This window comes from Carex rostrata, chromosome 21 (genome assembly GCF_964058835.1).
Source record: "Carex rostrata chromosome 21, lpCarRost1.2, whole genome shotgun sequence".
Taxonomy (NCBI): domain Eukaryota; kingdom Viridiplantae; phylum Streptophyta; class Magnoliopsida; order Poales; family Cyperaceae; genus Carex; species Carex rostrata.
The window spans coordinates 4,949,611-4,968,877 of record NC_135938.1 but is presented as its reverse complement, the minus strand read 5'-3'; the positions used below and the strand labels follow the sequence as shown (position 1 = coordinate 4,968,877).

Below are 19,267 nucleotides of genomic sequence, written 5' to 3'. Positions count from 1 at the left end.
ATTGGAGCCTCCTCAAAAATCAAAAGATGTTTGGGTATTTTTGAGCCTCCAATTCAATCTACAGCCCTCCAAGAATGAGGTCGCGAGTTGAATTGGATACTCTGGTACTTTTCAAATTCCTCAATTTTATGATTTTTTTTTTAAATGGTATTAATAAAAATTTTGGTTTTAGACACGTTACTAACTAGTAGTTGTTTATACATTTTTGTAATTGAAATTGCAATGGTTAAGTTAGTATTAGTAAAATTTTATAAGTGACATAAACACGGTGGATCTTGTCAGGTAAATGAACTTCAACATTTTTTTCCTGATTTGGTATCATTTGCATACATTAGTTGAAGTTAGATTGTATATACATAATATGACCGTTAGGCATGCATTGATGGTGATAATTAACTTGATAATCTTGTCAATGGCAAATAATAATTTATAATTGTAGGATCCAACCCGTAAAATATTATCTGTAGTCTGATCATATGATGAAGGTGAAAAATATTATCTATAATATAATAATATGATGCAAGTGAAAAATGATAGAATTTAATGCTGGTTTTGTCATTCATAAAAAAAAAAAAACTTAAAAACTTACAAGGATCTATTTGTAAAGGTCTTTCATAGAATATCAAGCGACACTAAAATTGCATGCAATTTTATAAAAAGCTAATCCATAAGTCCCGCAAATATGTCCATATTTTTTTTATCTATTTTTTATTTTTCTAATTTCAATTTAAAGAATGTATCATCATGTATTGTCAAAATTATGAGCATATTTATTGTCTTTTTTTTTTTAAACTTGGTAGTAGCTACCAAGGTTGAGCATATTTATTGTCAATGAATCCCGGCCTTTATAATATACATGGCATAGTAATTTCAATTAATGATAAGTTTTATTATTAATTTTACTAACTGATGTATATTAGCACGAAATCATATTTTATTCGTGTATTCCTTCTTTCTTTTTTCATTTTATCCAAACATTTAAGATTTTTCTTTCTACGGGGCACTGGATCTTATTTGTTTAGATTAAATCAAAGTTTTAAATAACCGTAGAAACCTATGAATTTAATGCCTTTTTTTTAGTACTTCGGCTCGTCGTGGGAAATTTTATCATCAACTCTTCTATCATTAAAATCATATACAAGTGCTCGTATTAATTTATATCAAATTTATATATAACTAGCAAAGGTTTAAATAACGTTTATCGTATTATAGCGGACTGACTGAAAAAACAGCGCTATGCTCAAATAGCGTTGCTATAGTGCAGAATAGCGTGCTATAGCGCTGATGGCGCCATAGCTTTTATGGTCCGAAAATACTATAACGGCTATAGTGCGCTATTTAAAACTTTGATAACTAGTATCTAACTGAATCTGGAGGGACACTTATGGGTAATATGATTGGTACGCGTAGGCAAGTTGGAGATGACAATTATTATCACTTCTCTTTATTCCCTTCTCTTTAATAATTCAAGGTTTTGAAATAAAAAAATAATCATGAGGCAGATTTAATAGCGGAATATTTAATTAGAATTATATTCCCTACATCACTTGCTCAATAGTATCCCATAAAATCTTACAAAAAACGTTGCCTAATAAACATTTGTATAGAGGTTTTCCTTTTTTCCTTTTTCCTTTTTTTCTTTTTTTTTCTTTTCTTTTGGTATAGATGTTTACTATGACATTATTAGGGGGGAGAGGAGTTTTGATGAGCATCGGATCGAGATTCATTTAATATCTGGTTGAAGTTGTTCAATTTGGGTTAAGATTAATGCAAATTGAAATTTTTATATGAATCTCAGCGTGAATCAAATGACTTAGATAGGATATTAAACGGATTTTTGTTCTATATTTGTCAGAAAACCTCCCTCTCCATTGTTAGTTACATAACACCTATGACTTGTGGTGTGTAGGATGCTTAAGGATGTATTCAGTGACAAAAATCTCATGAAAATAAGTGAGAATTTGAACTAAATGGTAGGGGTGTGATCAATGACAGTATGCCGTATCATATCCGAAAACACACATACTTTCATTTTAGTATTAACAAAATTCTGCAATTTTTTCTAAAATTTATGTTTGAAACCGATATGATCATTACGTCGGCAAATTTGTGATTTCTATTTTTTATACAATACCTGATAGTATTAGTCAACATTTGCATGTTAAATTTATAACTAATTTTTGAAATAAAATATTTGTAATATATTAACTAATTATTTTCTATAAAATTGATATGAAAGACAACAAAATGAATTTGGATAGATATACATAATTGAAAGCAAATCAGAGTTTCCACAACTATTTTTACGATACAATAAAATATTCATTTCAACACATTTTCATAGTTATTTAATTGTAAGTCTATGGATATGAATTTCCATAAATTAAATTCTGATTTTATGTTCTTAATATCTCATTTTGAACAATCTTGTGACAACCAAATAAACTTCAATATACAACTTAGCCAAGTGTTATTTCTATTTCGCCTTCATTAAAAAGGAGTTTGAATTTGGGTCTGCAGTCTGCACCATATCTTTACTTGTGGTCCCCAGGCCCCAGCACGCACTTTATGAGAGAGATTCTTTTCAAGAAAGGTCATGATGTAGTCTAGTGGACTGGGCCCGACTCCATCTTGACGTGAGCGCTTACGACACCACCAAGGACGAGTTCATGTGCTACAACAGGTGATTGAAGTTGGTAAAAACAGGCGTGTACAATTATTATACCTTACTACTAGAAGAAAATGCGGAATGGGACGATGACTCCATCTCGACGTGAGCGCTTACGACACCACCAAGGACGAGTTCATGTGCTACAACAGGTGATTGAAGTTGGTAAAAACAGGCGTGTACAATTATTATACCTTACTACTAGAAGAAAATGCGGAATGGGACGATGACTCCATCTCGACGTGAGCGCTTACGACACCACCAAGGACGAGTTCATGTGCTACAACAGGTGATTGAAGTTGGTAAAAACAGGCGTGTACAATTATTATACCTTACTACTAGAAGAAAATGCGGAATGGAACGATGAGCAGTGTAACTGTGTAAGGAACACTGAAAGGGTGTGTGTTTCTGCGTCTATTACTCTGAATTCGGGTGTGTGGTGTTCCAAAAAAAATGTAAAATGGAAGAAATAAAATGACAACACTGTCCGTTGTATGCGATTCAACACAACAAATAAAAACTAGAAAGCGAAATGCGTAAGCTCCAACGCAACAGATGTCTACATTGGAGAGAATGGAAAGAGAATATAAAGAGTATCAACAGATTTTAATGACTAGAAGGGTCAATATCTCTACGGATTCAAAATTTACGGCCATTTTTATTAATAACCCCAAAAAAATAGTTTTTTATAAATATACCCTCAAAATATGAGTTTTTTCAAATATACCCTAACCGCCCGGGACACGGGCGGTTTGCTCTTTTTTTTTTTCTTTTTTTTTAGAGATCTGATTTTTTCTTAATATTTTCATTTGTGAAGTTTTAGTTTTTTTTTTGTTTAGGGTATTTGCCAAAAAATAAAACATTTGATATATTTATAAGTGGTGTCGTAACTCTCGGTTAATTATGAATTTCAAGTATGGATTGATACAGCATGTAGAGCATTCAAAAATACACAGAATTGATATAAATTTCAACTTATTTGGATTTTTCTACAGTTAATTATGAATTTCCAAAGTTTAATTTTCAAAAAAACTTTAAACACCCATAACTTTGGCTAGGAAAGTCGAATTTATGCCGCACATCTTGATGGGTAACTTATATTAATCTGAACCGCATATCTTGATGGGTAACTTATATTAATCTGGGCCGTCGGTTAAAGGATTTTCATTCAATTGACTTCTTTGAAAATAAAATTCTCCGGGCTCAACAGAGCGATGCTTCGTAACCTCAGACACACCTCGCAGGGGGCTGCTGCCCCCTTGCCACCCCCCGCATACTCCTAGAATCAGGCCCACATACATAACACTAGGTGTAATATTTTTTATTATTGTTTTTAAGGAACCTTATGTATGTGGGTCTGATTCTAGGAGTATGCGGGGGGTGGCAGGGGGGCGGCAGCCCCCGGCGAGCGGTGTCTGAGGTTACGAAGCACCAGAGCCCGGAGAATTTTATTTTCAGAGAAGTCAATTGAATGAAAATCCTTTAACCGACGGCCCAGATTAATATAAGTTACCCATCAAGATGTGCACTAAAGCATTTGCAGAAAAATATAATAAGAGACAGTTATCACAATTGATGCATAGTGGACCGCCCGGGCTGTGGGCGGTCAGGTCTCCTAGTGGACCGCCCCACCACCTGGCGGTTCATTATAGATCTGGACCGCCAGCATGTCTGGGTAGATATAAAAAAAAAATCAAAATATTAGTTAGTTTGGTAAATTTGTTTTTTATGTTGGGTATTAAAAAAAATAACCGAGAGTTACGACACCACTTATAAATATATCAAATATTTTATTTTTTGACAAATACCCTAAACAAAAAAAAAATTCACAAATGAAAATATTAAGAAAAAATCAGATCTCTAAAAAAAAAAAAAAAAAAAAAAAGAGCAAACCGCCCGTGTTCCTGGCGGTCTGCTATAGAAGCAGACCGCCCGTGTCCCGGGCGGTTAGGGTATATTTGAAAAAACTCATATTTTGAGGGTATATTTATAAAAAACTATTTTTTTTCGGTTATTAATAAAAATGGCTGCAAAATTTAGATTAGTTTCACTCAGTAGAATTTCTACCGATCCAAGTTGTTCTATTTATTTTAATTTTCTCTATTAAAATATAAAAACCTTTAGAAAAATAAATGAAGTCCTTTTAATACATCTAAATTTAAAATGCTCTATCTATTTTTTTCAAAAGTATTAAAAAATTAAAAAAAAAATTAAAAAAAATGGTAGGATTTATACGAATTCAAAATTTTAGATGGATAAAATTCCGATTTTTTTATATATATCCAAAACTTCAATCAAATTACAAAAAATAACCGATGCACCGTTGAAATTCGATTTTTACCCAATCCGGTTATCTAATAACCGGAATTTATAGAAATGTCCGGTTAACCACTCCCCGGACTCAAAATGCACAAATCCGGTTAATGGTTAACCGGATTTGTGCATTTTGCCTTTTTTTTTTTTTTTTTTTTTTTTTTTTTTTGAAAACAGAAATTTTGTATTTTTTGTATTAAAATATTAGAAATATTGAATATATTTCTTTGAAAACAGATATAATACAATATAATTTGATTTATTAGAAAGACTGCAACAAATAACCCGGATCAATATTTTTCAGATCCGATTTTTCGCGGCTGTAAGAAAAATTAATATATTTCTTTATGTGTTATTGGAAAAAAATAAAAATAATTAGATTCCGAGTTATTGATCCCGGTTCAAAAGTCACTTCTAGGTAATCCAGAAAATATTGTGACCTTTCTAGTACATTTAATTAATAAAAAGTTGTATCTATTTTGAGAATTCTTTTTGAAAAACAATAATTAAATAAATTAAAGTTTTTGATTTTTTTCAAAAATAGATACAACTTTTTATTAATTAAATGTACTAGAAAGGTCACAATATTTTCTGAATTACTTAGAAGTGACTTTTGAACCGGGATCAATAACTCGGAATCTAATTATTTTTATTTTTTTCCAATAACACATAAAGAAATATATTAATTTTTCTTACAGCCGCGAAAAATCGGATCTGAAAAATATTGATCCGGGTTATTTGTTGCAGTCTTTCTAATAAATCAAATTATATTGTATTATATCTGTTTTCAAAGAAATATATTCAATATTTCTAATATTTTAATACAAAAAATAAAAAAAATAAACAATTTCTGTTTTCAAAAAAAAAAAAAAAAAAAAAAAAAAAAAAAAAAAAAAAAAAAAAAGGCAAAATGCACAAATCCGGTTAACCATTAACCGGATTTGTGCATTTTGAGTCCGGGGAGTGGTTAACCGGACATTTCTATAAAATCCGGTTATTGGATAACCGGATTGGGTAAAAATCGAATTTCAACGGTGCATCGGTTATTTTTTGTAATTTGATTGAAGTTTTGGATATATATAAAAAAATCGGGATAAAATTCTCATTGTCTTTCTACCCATGAAAATTTATTAGTACTCTTTCTTTTTTTCCTCTATCTTTTCTATATTTTCTATAGATAAAAAATTCTCATGTGTTTGAGATGTCCAAGACATGAATAATTTCTTAAAAAGGTTTAATTTTTTATATTTTCTTACAAGGATTACCGGGCGATTTATTATATTCTTTATTATTTTAGTGCTAGTGAACTTTTTTCCGTAAAAGAAATATCTATTTATTTCTAAAAAGTTGCTATTTTTTTAAATAAAAAGTGTTTTATATAAAAAAAAATAGATATTTCTCTTTTGGAGTGAGATCCGAAAAGCAACATGAGTATGAATAAACTTTAAAAAAAATATTTTTTTATTAGAAATTTCTCTTTGAATAAATTCTCAGATGGACCACTAATATGTTCTGCCGGTGCCATTATAAAAGTCGAGTAAAGCTAGCGTGTGACATGCTCACTAAGAAAGTTTGGTGAGCATAACTCCAAAAGTATATCGGATGGACGTCAAATCCAAACCGTTGAAATCCATGTACTTCATGAGTGATGCATATATATGCAAAATTTTGAAAGTTTCGAGTTTATTTGCTACACGGTCAAGTGGTCAAAGAAATGAACATTTTATTATAAGTTATTTTATATATTCAATTTTTATTATTTCTTTGACCACTTGACCGTGTAGCAAATAAACTCGAAACTTTCAAAATTTTGCATGTATATGCATCACTCATGAAGTACATGGATTTCAACGGTTTGAATTTGACATTTGACGTCGATCCGATATACTTTTGGAGTTATGCTCACCAAACTTTCTTGGTGAGCATGTCACACGCTAGCTTTACTCATAAAAGTCAAAAGGCTACAAAGATGTGTTAAGACAGGGACCTGTCACATATAATCATTTTTCAAACGACACTAGATGGCTAACGAGTAATGATCCAATAATTGTCAACAGAATTACGCCAAAAATATTCTGGATTTGCGTATGCTGGTGGGTTACTCAAGAGATCAAATTATGGATGAAAACTTGAAAACACTAAGGGTGTGCTTCAGAACCTGTTGCGCAGAGGAAGGGGACGGGAGACGAAGGGAGGGTAACACGGCTCGTGTTACTCCGTCTACACCCCGAATCGGGGGGTACGAATTTCGGAAGCTTTCAACGTAGAGTTACCCTTGCAACAGTAGCGTTTCCCCTTCCTCTCCTCTTCGATTTCTTCGTTCTGGAGCGAGTAACCGTGGCGGGCAGCTCCGGTCTGCCTTCGTCTCCCCTTCCTTCCCTTTAATGAGGGGTTTACTCTCCGTTGTGGAGCACGCCCTAAGGACATGTTCGGGGTCCAAGGATTCAATAGGAATTTGAGTGGATTATGATTGGATAGGAATACAATTCTGACTAGTATTCGGCTGTCAATTTTTGTTCACAGGAAATTTCTTGTAATTCCCAATTATCTCATCTACAATACAATTTCTTAGACAAATTGAACACGCTCTCAGAGTGTTTTTTTTTTCTCAATCTCTCTCTCTCTGCCCTCTGTCTACAATTCTAACTAGTGTTCAATTGTCAATTTTTGTTCACAGGAAATTTTTTGTAGTTTCCAATTATCTCATCTACAATACAATTTTTTAGACAAATTGAATACGCTCTGTGAAATTTTTTTTCCTCAATTTCTCTCTCTCTCTGCACTCTGTCACTCCACGTGAAAACTTCTTGCATATTAAACTTTCTTCTCATCCTTTTTACACATCATAAGTCAAGAAATGAGTTATATAAATAAAGAGTTGTAATTTATTTAAACAACACATACGAGACTAATTTATTAGACTGATCTGAACAACAATCTCTCTCTCTCTCTCTTTTTCTTTTTTTACAAATCACAGCAACTTTTTGAATTTCGGACCAAAGTGATTCTGGCAACTCAAAATAAGATGTCCTTTAAGCATTAGATGAGATATTAGATTTGTTAACAATTTCATTCAATTAATAAATGCAACAACTAAAAATTCATTTTATAAACATAACAGTTAGATTACATTCATCTCATTAAATACAATTTATTTAGTTATAAGAATAAATATTTATATTTCATAAATAATAATTAATAAATATTTTTTGTAACTACGTGTTTTAAATGTTTGTTTGTTTATAAATGTTAATTTAAAAAAATATATTTTTAAATGTTTATTTTTTTTTGGTAAATGTTTTTAATTGTTGTCTTCTTATTTTTTATTTATTTGTAAATATTTTCTCATTTTATTTGTACCCATTTTATTAATAATTTAATTATAAATGTTTATCTATTTAATATTATTATTTAATTGCATTATTGTGATTTTATTAATAAAAATAATTGATAAGTATTGTTATGTTATTTTTCAATTGATTTAATTTAATTAATAATTATTTTATTCATATCAAGTATTTTAGAAAGAAAATAGGATTTCCTACAACTATTTCATAGTACAACCGAACACTCAGGCTCTGTTCGGCCATTCACTATTTTGTAGAAAAAAAATCACTCAGAGTGATTTTTTTTTCCATGCGCACAGTGTTTCGGCCATTCAAATTAGATCCGTCTCCGTTCCCATTTCCACCTGGCAGCCGAATAAAACCTCATTAAATATATTTCTATAATTATTTCCGTACATATTTATAAAAATAAGTATGAATTTCCGCAAATAAAAAAAAATGAGTTTTAGAACCGTCAAATCCCATGCTACTCCGTGACAAACGATCCTAAAGCAGCGCGCAATGACAAATTAAGATACTATATTTATTACTCGGTGCTACGAAGTTTACACGCTGTCTGCAACGTGTCAGAGGTATCACATATATATGACCGTGTCAGAAACGTTACTACGTGTCTCACGTATTCCATCTCCGACGAAGGTTTGTATAAATGCTAGACGGTGTCGGAGTGCAAGAATTCCTTTTAGAGATCAGAAGACTCGAAGACTCGGAGGTAAGAAAGAAAATAAAGTTGGATGAATTACAAGTTACCACTTACCAGCTTTGTAAATTGTAATCAACACAATGAAATACCAAAAGGGAAATATCCCTACAACGGTAAAAACTAAGCTGATGAAACTTTAGATACCAGATACTCCATAGTCCACACCATTAAGCCATGCATCTACTCTAAAACAGCGAAATAATAAAATTGTTGATTTATCATTTATTGATTTTTTTCATAATCGCTATTTATAAACTTTACAAGATCAAGCCGTTGGAACTAACACAAAAAATATACACTATTTAATTGGTATACATTGAAATACGCTCACAAAGGAAGAGAAAAGTGAAGAGGGTATAATCCGCAAAGTTCACTTCAGCATTGCTAAGTGTACCCGAGAAGTGAATTTCCAACAGTGTGAGGAATGTTATGTATCTCCAACACCGTCTTATTCCCTTCATGCCTCCAAATTCAGGTAATATAAGTATATAACAGCTATATATTATGGAACCGTGGCCTTAAGGGACTTAGTGAATGTCTCGAGTTGTTTTAATTCCTCTTCGGCAGAGGTCGATTCACCAAGCAACCTCACCAATGCACTACCAACTATCACTCCATCAGCACCCCATTCAGCTATATGTAATTATAGCTTTACCAATTCAAATGCATATGTATGCAAAACACATTATATACTGTGAAAAGCACCGTGTTATGTAAATCAAACATTTTTTATGAGAAGTATATGGTAGAACATTTGCAAAAGTGGTATGTAATATTCAGAAAAGCAAACAAAGAGGAACTGCCTTTTAGTAACCGAAAAGGAAGTCTAAAGTTTGTACTTTAGTGACACTGGTTCAATACTGGTATATTGAACTTGTGATTATGGATTAACTAAGAATTCGGTATAATTTTACCTGCTGAACATGCTTCGGCTTTGATATGCCAAATCCAACTGCAATAGGTTTGCTTGTTGCCTATCAATAATAAAAGCAAAGAAATTAGCGATCCAAAAATAATTAAAAGGAAGCAAGAAAAGCAAAGGTTGAGGAGATATGAAATAATATAGCATAATTCTAACAGAAGATTTGAACTTGCAAATATTTGTCAGAAAAAATTGCCCAGATCACTACCTGCTCCAAAGTCCCAGTCAACAAAAATGAAATGACTCATAGAAAGAGGCCCTTTTAAGAACAAGCACCAGCAATAAAAAGTTTGGTGCTTCTTCAAGAAATTAGGACAAGCGCATGCAATATTTTGGGGGCAATACATAGTTTTCTTGTTTTAAAATTGTCCACATATGACATTTTTCAAATTTTTCCAGGTCAACCATGAAACTTTCTTTCGTATAAGCAACAAAAAAGGAGAGATAAAAAGGCGAAACTTGTTTAATCTCTTGAAGAAGGGTTAGAATAGTAAAATTTGAGATTAGTAGATGAGAGTAGAGAAAAAAAAATAGTAATTTTTAGATTAGTGAGAAAAATAGTACTATTTGAATTAGTAAAAATATTGTTTGGATTGAACATTTGAAATAGTGAATAGTTATAACCGAGAAAAAATAGTCTTAACAAGATGCTAATTAAGAGAAAATATAGGTAAGTAGGATCTCAAACGAATTATCACGATGTGGAGATGATAGAAGTGGTGTTAACTTTGTCATTTCGGAACTATGTTGGTAGAAATCCAAGAATAAAATATTTTTTAGCATCCTCTCTTATTCAAATCAATTTTGGTTCGACTTTAAAGGAACATCCATTTAAAAGAAAGGGTACATTGGTTAATTTAACTTTTAAAATAATTAAATAACAAATTTAATGAATAAAAAATATGTAAGAAACAATGTGAATTTTTTATATATATATTGAATATTAAGATGTTTTTATGAAGAAATTGGCTATTTTGAAAGTTTCAATGGCTACACTACAAATTATATGATATCCCAGTCAATCCTGCTGTCAGAAGTCGGAACTGGGAATTCGTATCCTCTGCATAGATTAAGTTAATGAATCTTGACCATCTAATCTGTTCTAAGATTCGTACAGACTAGATCCACGCTAATATTAAAGGCCCCCTATATTTCAATGATTGAGATCCGTTAACTCAAAAGATTATATTTTGAGTTAATGCAGAGGATACGTATTCTCGGAACTGCAGCATCATGCCCCAAATGCATTACATCATGTCTCCAGCGTGTCAAGAGGTCACATATGACAATGTCACAGACGTTACTGCGCATCGCACATATTCCATCTCTGACAAAGGTTCGGATAGATGCTAGATGGTGTCGACTGTAGACTCATCAGGGCATGAAAACCATTAGAGATCAGAAGACACGGAAGTAACAGAAATGAAATAAATTGGATAAATAATAAGTTACCAGCTTTGTAATTAACAAAACCGACATTTTTATTTTTATTCATTTTTTAAAATATTTTAATAAAAATAACCAAGATTTTGAAAGAATTTTAAAAATACTCAAACCATGAAAAAAATCCACGGTCGCGAATTTTAATTCGGAACCGTGAATAAAAGTTCACGGTCCGGGGGTATAAATAGCATTTTTTAAATTTTTTTATTTTTTGTATTGAAATATTAGACATGTTGAATATATTTCTTTAAAAATAGATAGAATACAATATAATTTGATTTAGAAAGACTGCAACAAATAACCCGGATCAACATTTTTCAGGTTTAATTTTTTACGGCTGTAAGAAAAAATAATATATTTCTTTATGTGTTATTGTAAAAAAAAATAAAAATGCTTGGATTATGAGTTATTGATTTCGATTCAAAAGTCACTTCTAAGTAATACATCAAATATTGTCATCCTTCTAGTACATTTAATTTCTAAAAAATTGTATCTATTTTGAGAATTCTTTTTGAATAACAATCATTAAATAACTTAAAATTTTTTTCAAAAATAAATAAACTTTATTTGTATGTGTTGACAGCTCACAGTTTCATTCTGAGTCTAACTTTTCAAAACATCTTCAAAAATCATGAAAATTGACCGGCATGCAGTATTGACATAATAGAACACGACTACAAAATTTCATATAAAATCTCCAAACAGATCATGAGATATCAGGTTTCAAAAATTATCCGAACTGCTAAAGGAGTGCACATAGTAGCAACTTTGCACCTCTGGTTAACATAGCAAAACATCTTCAAAAATCATGAAAATGGACCGACATGCAGTATTGACATGAAATAGAGTACAAAATAAATGTATCTAGAATAGTTTGTACGAGTACCTCTGAATATATTCTGGCATGGAAGGCCAATGCAGACCTCTCGCAAACAGAGTTTGCAACTTTGTCCTCTTCAGACAAAACCTGGACCTCCCACTATTATCTCATAATTTTCGGAGATGTTTTGCTATGTCAACCAAATGTGCAAAGTTGCTACTATGTGCACTTTTTTAGCAGTTCAGACAATTTTTGAGACCTGATATCTCATGATCTATTTGGAGATTTTATATGAAACTTTGCAGCCGTGTTCTATAATGTCAATATTGCATGTCGGTCAATTTTCATGATTTTCAGAGATGTTTTGCTATGTTAACCAAAGATGCAAAGTTGCTACTATGTGCATTCCTTTAGCAATTCGGGCCATTTTTTGGACCTGATATCTCACGATCTGTTTGGAGATTTTATATGAAACTTTGCAGTCGTGTTCTATGATGTCAATACGGCATGTCGGTCAATTTTCATGATTTTTGGAGATATTTTGCTATGTTAACCAGAGGTGCAAAGTTGCTTCTATGTGCACTTCTTTAGCAGTTTGGGTACTTTTTGAGACCCAATATCTCACGATCTGTTTGGAGATTTTATATGAAACTCTGCAGTTATGTTCTATGATGTCAAGACTGCATGTCGGTCAATTTTCATGATTTTTGGAGATATTTTTCTATGTTAACCAGAGGTACAAAATTAAACTTAGAATGAAACTGTGAACTATCAACACACAAATTAAGTTATTTAATGATTGTTATTCAAAAAGAATTCTCAAAATAGATACATTTTTTTAGAGATTAAATATACTAAAAGGATGACAATATTTTCTGTATTACTTAGAAGTGACTTTTGAATTGGAATCAATAACTCAGAATCCAAGGATTTTTATTTTTTTTTACAATAACACAAATAAATATATTATTTTTTCTTACAGCCGCAAAAAATCCAACCTGAAAAATATTGATCCGGATTATTTGTTGCAGTGTTTCTAAATCAAATTATATTGTATTCTATCTATTTTCAAAGAAATATATTCAACATTTCTAATATTTCAATACAAAAAATTAAAAAAAATGCTATTTATACCCCCGGACCGTGAATTTTTTCCACGGTTCCAAATTAAAATTCGGGATCGTGGATTTTTTCCACTGTTTGAGTATTTTTAAAAAAATTTCAAAACCCTAGTTATTTTTATTAAAATATTTTAAAAAATGAGTAAAAATAAAAATATCGGTTAACCCAATGAAAGACAAAAGGAAAATATCCCTACAACGGTAAAACCTAAGCTGATGAACTAAATACCAGTACTCCACACCAAAAAGAAAGGCCCTACTTTAAGCCATCTTATTCCTCCATGTCTCCAAATTCGGATAAATTAACAGCTATTACCTGACTCAACAATTCATTCAAATAACAAAAAAAAAATCATTTTTATTATCATGGAAGAGCGGCCTTAAGGGACTTAGTGAATGTCTCGAGCTCTTTTAGTCCCTCTTCGGGAGAGGTCGATTCACCAAGTAACCTCACCATTGCACTGCCAACTATCACTCCATCAGCACCCCATTCAGCTATCTGTAATAGTACATTTACCAATTTAAATGCATATGTATGCAAAACATATTATGTGCTATGAAAAGCACCAGAAAAGCAAACAAAGAGGAACTGTTTAAGTAACTGAAGAAGGAAGTCTTAAATTTTGTACTTTAGTGGTACTGGTTCAATACTGGTATATAGAACTCGTGATTACGGATTAACTACAGAATTGAGTGTGGTTTTACCTGCTGAACATGCTCCGGCTTTGATATGCCAAATCCAACTGCAACAGGTTTGCTTGTTGCCTATCAACAATAAAAGAAAGACTTTAGAGATTCAAAAATAATTGAAAAGAATTAAAGGAAGCCAGAAAAGAAAGGTTGAGAATATATAAAATCATATGAGCATAATTTTTTTCATTAATTATGAGCATAATTATAACAGAAGATTTGCACTTGCAAATTTTTGTCAAATAAAAAAAACTGCCCGCATTACTTTGTGCTCCTGAGCAACAAAATGACAAAAAGTAACAGAAAAGAACAAGCACCTCAACAAAAAGGTTTGGTAATTCTTGAAGACATTAGGACATGGGAGCCTACAGGTGACAGTATATTTTGTGGGGAGCAGTACACAGGTGACACTTTTCCTGTTTTACAAATGTATATATGTGTCTGGCAAACATGAAACTTTTCTTTGTATAAGCAACAAAATAGAGTGATAAAAGAGGTGAAACCTTTTTAATGTCTTGAAGAAGGGATTGAACACGTGCACTTACAGATGCACGTGCACCTGTAACCCCAACCGAACTCACCTACACGGTAAATTAAGAATTTAATCCATATTTACATAAATCAATCCAGTGGCAAGAAAACAAATTTTATATTTCAAGGAGAACTACATATATACGTTTAGTTCTCTAGTTTGTGCAAAGGGTATGTGAGCCGAAAAAATAACTGTATCAGCTATTTGATTATAGCTGCCCCAGATATTCTTTAGTACTGATAGGTATCAAATTTAGTAGTAGAGGCCAGTACAGGTAGGGACTAGCTTGCAGATGTACATGGTATTATTGTGTTGACTGATTTTTCTTTAAAAAAATGCAGTAAAGAACATAGGACTTTTGCCAGATAAACCAAATTATTTTTATATTTGCAAATGACACCATGCATTACTCATTTCTAAAAATAATACTGTCCTTTTCTTCTTTTAAAGAACTTCGAGTTCGGCCTCATTTAACTCCCTGGTCCCAAAACCAAACAGAGAGATACAGACTTCAAGGTATTTTGTTGTATTGAGTGGTTAGGAAATGAGGTTCGATTTAGATGAGAAACATAGGGAAGATTAGCTTTTTTAAACCCTAGATCCAATAGTTAGGATTACTCACAAGTATAAGAAATGCTGCATATTAATTGTAAAGGCAGTGAAGTTTCAGGATCATAAATATTATGGTAAATTAGTTAGTATAACATTAGACAAGATGTGGTATCCGAAAAAAAAAAAAAAAAAACATTAGACAAGTACGTGGTATAAAAAAATGAAATAAAATAATAATCAGACAAGTACGGTGATTTACAAGATAGATAAAGCCTTCAGAAGCTTCCACGATGGCCTTCATTCTCTCTGTGGGTGTGGTTGGTGTAGTAAGTAGAACCTAATAAGATAGACGAAAACTCAGAAAACAAAACGGCTCAAAGAAGAAAAAGATAATAGGTTATTACAAGAGGATTATTTATAAGCTGACAGGTAGAAATGTAATAGTGACGTTCAGATTGTTCTCTTTCTATGAATAAATCAGGTTGAAATGGCATGTTGTTATCAGTGCCTTAGTATTCAGTTCAGCAAGTCCAGTCCTGGTATGCTGAGAAATACAGAAGACAGACAAAAATGGTACCAGCTCAATGCCATGTTTAGAAGCTTCACTCCTTAGAATTTCAGTCTCCTCCAAAGGTACATCTGGTACGACAAGACCTGCACCAACGCGATACAACCATTTCATCATCATCAGAAGGCTCACAACAGCACTGGTACCATCCAGACTAGAATGGCAGGGCAAACCAGATCTGGAATGTACCGGTAAGCTGGTGAACATGTAAAGTAGTGACACAGGTTAGGTTTTGAAAAGAGTTCCTTTTGTAAGCCCTGTACATTAAAAGGAGCTTAGAAGAGGAAGGAAACCTTATGCTTCTAATATTTGCAAAAAGGCTTTAGTTAGAAAATGGACCTGCCATTAGTTCATTAGTTGTTGCTTAGCACTACCAGTATTAAGACTATAAAATAATATAGTGGACAATAATATAAGTGCAATACTCACAAAAAGATTAGGCGTCACCAATACAATTTTTTGAAATACTAATATTGAGAAATAAAATCTAAGTATCACTTAATTAAGATTAGATCCATCATTCCATTGTTGTTTTTGTACTATAAGTTAACAATCCTAACGCCAAACAGCAGGACAGAATATCTCAAAACAATGCAACAAAAGGGCAATACTTGCAAATACTGTTACTTAGTAAAATTTCTGCAATTGCCTAAATGAAAAATATTAAAACAAAAATAATAATATTTTCTAGGTATCACAAGAAGAGACTACCATGAATGCCGATATCTCTAATAATAGTCATGAATCTCTCCACACCACGCTTCAAAATAGGATTGTAGTATGTGAAAAGGGCTATTGGACATGATAGCTCTGGTACAACCTATTTGGACAGTTTGATTAACATTATAAAAAACATTACATAAGAAATAAGAAAGAAAAGAGTACATCACTCAAAAATCCTCTTCTATTTCAACATAATACTCGACTCCTCTCCAAGTTCCATAAAAAGGCCCAATTTTAAGGAAGAAAAGGAGGAGAACAGATGCTTCGCTGTACAAATTGGTACTTCAAGCATATTATAAGGCATGTATGATTTATAGTTTAGCAAAAGGCACAGTTGCAATTTGTTTTTTTTAAACTTAGCGGGGGGTGTTCGGCAGCCCTCCTTAAGAGGGTGGGGATTAAAAATTTAATCCCTACTAAGGAGCACTTGTTTGGTAAGATAGAAAGATTAAGAATGAAGACTTAGCACAATTAAATATATATTATCATATGTAAAGACTTAAATACCCTTCTTCACATTTTTCTTGTCATCTAATATAATTATTATCTCCAACATATTACACACATTTTACTACAAATAATTAATACAAATGAAGATGATAATTAAAACAACAATCAAAGATGACGGTATAAATAATTCATACAATTAAAAAGTATAATAATAATAATAAACAAATATGATACTAAATAGTTAATACAATAATTAAACTGCAGCAGCGTAGTTTTCATGTCTTCGGTACAAAATTGAAATTATAACAGCTTAATACATACATTAATTGCATTTCTTTTACAATAAAGACCATTTCTTACAAAATCAAACACAGTAAACTTAAAAAAAGCCTCCTAACTATCTTTGATTATGTCAAAAAATGCTAACAATATTACGATATACACACACACATACAACCAAACTACAGAAGAAAACATACATACAACCAAACAATATTTCTTTTACAATGAAACCCTGTAACCTAAATTAGCATACCAGTAATGAAAATAGACTGGTACCAGTACTTAAAAAGAAACACATTTCAATCAAAATTAATATTCACAAAGAATGCCACCAAGCTTTTGACCATGGATTAATTAGATTGACAATGAGTTGTACTAACACATTTAAAGAGGAGAAGTTTCTTCATCTATATTTCAAGAAGCGAAAACGTTGTACCTGAAAATTTCAATTTTTGGTTTGATCTGATTTAACCGGACCAGTCCATAAAATCTAGTTGAGAGATGAAACTCGAATCGCTCCCCAAGTGATTTGGCCATACGAGAGGACTAAGATGATGCCCCTTTCACAATTAAATTACTTCACATATCAATCCATCGCAAAAAACTCAATCAATCAAAGAAGAGATTAACAACATTCAATCACAGCACATGGAAAAATGAGTTCATCACCCAACAACACACAGAAAAAAAAAATATCAAAGGGAGTTGTTTAAATAACTCTTCGGGGCTTTGCTCCAATTGACGATGAGGCGTCTACCAGCCCTGAAGAGGGTTACAAGAGTGCCGACCATGTACCCACGTGAACCTCCTCCTTTTCCAATTCCGACCGAGAAAACAAGAAATTAAGCTCATAACACTTGAGAAGAAGAGGGAAAGGGCAAATAGGATGTCAATGAAGAGAGCGTCTCGGTGCGAACGTCGTGGAGTCGTCAGATCGCGCTGCCGCTCACTACATTGCCACCAATCTTCGCTGGTGAGAAGCTTTTATTTTCTTTCCCTCATCTTGGGAAACGCTCCCCCACAGGAGAGAAGAAGAATAAAAAAAAGGAAAAGAATGACGGTCCTTAAGGAACCTGTACTTTTTTTTAGGATAAATTTGTCCGAAAAGGTGCAAATTTGGGCTCTAAGGAGACACAAAGGAGCCTGATTCTTAAGGAGGGAGGGGGGCTGCCTTAAGAATTTGCACTGAGGAGGGATGTCTAAGGAGCTCTAAGGAAGAGCTGTTCGTTGAGATTAAGGTGGATTAAGAGCTCTAAGGAGCCCAGCCGAACAGGTACAGCAGGAGCTGCCAAGTGTACAGTTGCAATAAAAATCACAGACGTACCAATAGAAAACTAAAGCGTGAACTACATGAATTTGGGTTGACATGGGTTGGTATGGCTGCTTCAAATAGGTATCATACCAGACTATTGCTACTGGAAATGAAAATTGAGACACAAACTGACAAATATTCGTATGGGCATATGGCAACACTGTTTTCGAAAACAGGAAAAAGATAACCAAACTAGAAGACTTACCTCTCTCAGCATGGAAATGACTGAATCAAAATTCGCTCCTTTCGCTAGGGCACGCGTGGCAGCTGCCTGAGATATTATTATATACAGCAGAAAACAATAAACACAAATTTAAAGTTGAAATCAGATAATAATACCATTCAATTTGTCTGATCAATGAAATGGCAAGTTGAAGGATATATAACCTGGATCACAGGACCATCAGCTAATGGGTCTGAATATGGCATGCCCAATTCAATCAAATCCGACCCACAAGTGTCTAGAATCTTCAGTGCTTTTGAAGTGGTGGCCAAATCAGGGTCGCCAGCAGTTATAAAAGGGATAAGTGCAACCTGTAGTAGCTGGTGAAGACGGAGACGGAGAAAAAAAGAGAGAGAAAAGAGAGAGAAAGAGAGAAAAGAAAGAAACGCTGACCTTGCCTTGCTCTTTGAGCTTGGAGAAGGTTTCAGAGATGCTCCTTGTCTGAGCGACTTCGAGAGAAGCCATTACAGTAGAAGATTTGAGCCTTACTATGGAGGGAGATATCAAACTGGGATTGCGGTGAGAAATGGTTTGAGCGCGGATTTGAGCACGGAAAAAAGCGGATTTCAGCGCGAGTGCCATCTGGTAGCAGAGTGGT

At 32.7% G+C, this 19,267-nt stretch overlaps 1 protein-coding gene across 2 annotated transcripts; it reads right to left on the bottom strand.

The window, feature by feature from the left end:
• Positions 1–13,585: 13,585 nt before the first annotated feature.
• LOC144573422 (tryptophan synthase alpha chain-like) lies at positions 13,586–19,267 on the bottom strand. Of its 2 annotated transcripts, XM_078323212.1 has the most exons (10): positions 19,063–19,267; positions 18,834–18,980; positions 18,652–18,717; positions 16,391–16,499; positions 15,689–15,765; positions 15,371–15,448; positions 14,531–14,608; positions 14,043–14,102; positions 13,701–13,836; positions 13,586–13,650 (listed from the first exon to the last, which is right to left on the bottom strand). In XM_078323212.1, the coding sequence occupies exons 1-9, from the start codon at positions 19,249–19,251 to the stop codon at positions 13,702–13,704; spliced, it is 939 nt and encodes a 312-aa protein (XP_078179338.1). In that variant the 5' UTR covers positions 19,252–19,267; the 3' UTR covers positions 13,586–13,650; position 13,701. The 2 variants fall into 2 exon arrangements, with proteins under 2 accessions (XP_078179338.1, XP_078179337.1); XM_078323211.1 differs by having other exon boundaries at positions 13,586–13,836; positions 19,063–19,266.

Excerpts from the sequence above, each read along its gene's own strand:
- LOC144573422 (XM_078323212.1), bottom strand. The coding sequence starts at position 19,251 with ATGGCACTCGCGCTGAAATCCGCTTTTTTCCGTGCTCAAATCCGCGCT. Across the intron at positions 16,500-18,651 it reads TCATTTCCATGCTGAGAGAG|GTTGTACCAGAGCTATCATG; the intron begins GTAAGTCTTCTA and ends CTGTCCAAATAG. Across the intron at positions 15,766-16,390 it reads TAGAGATATCGGCATTCATG|GTCTTGTCGTACCAGATGTA; the intron begins GTAGTCTCTTCT and ends GCGTTGGTGCAG.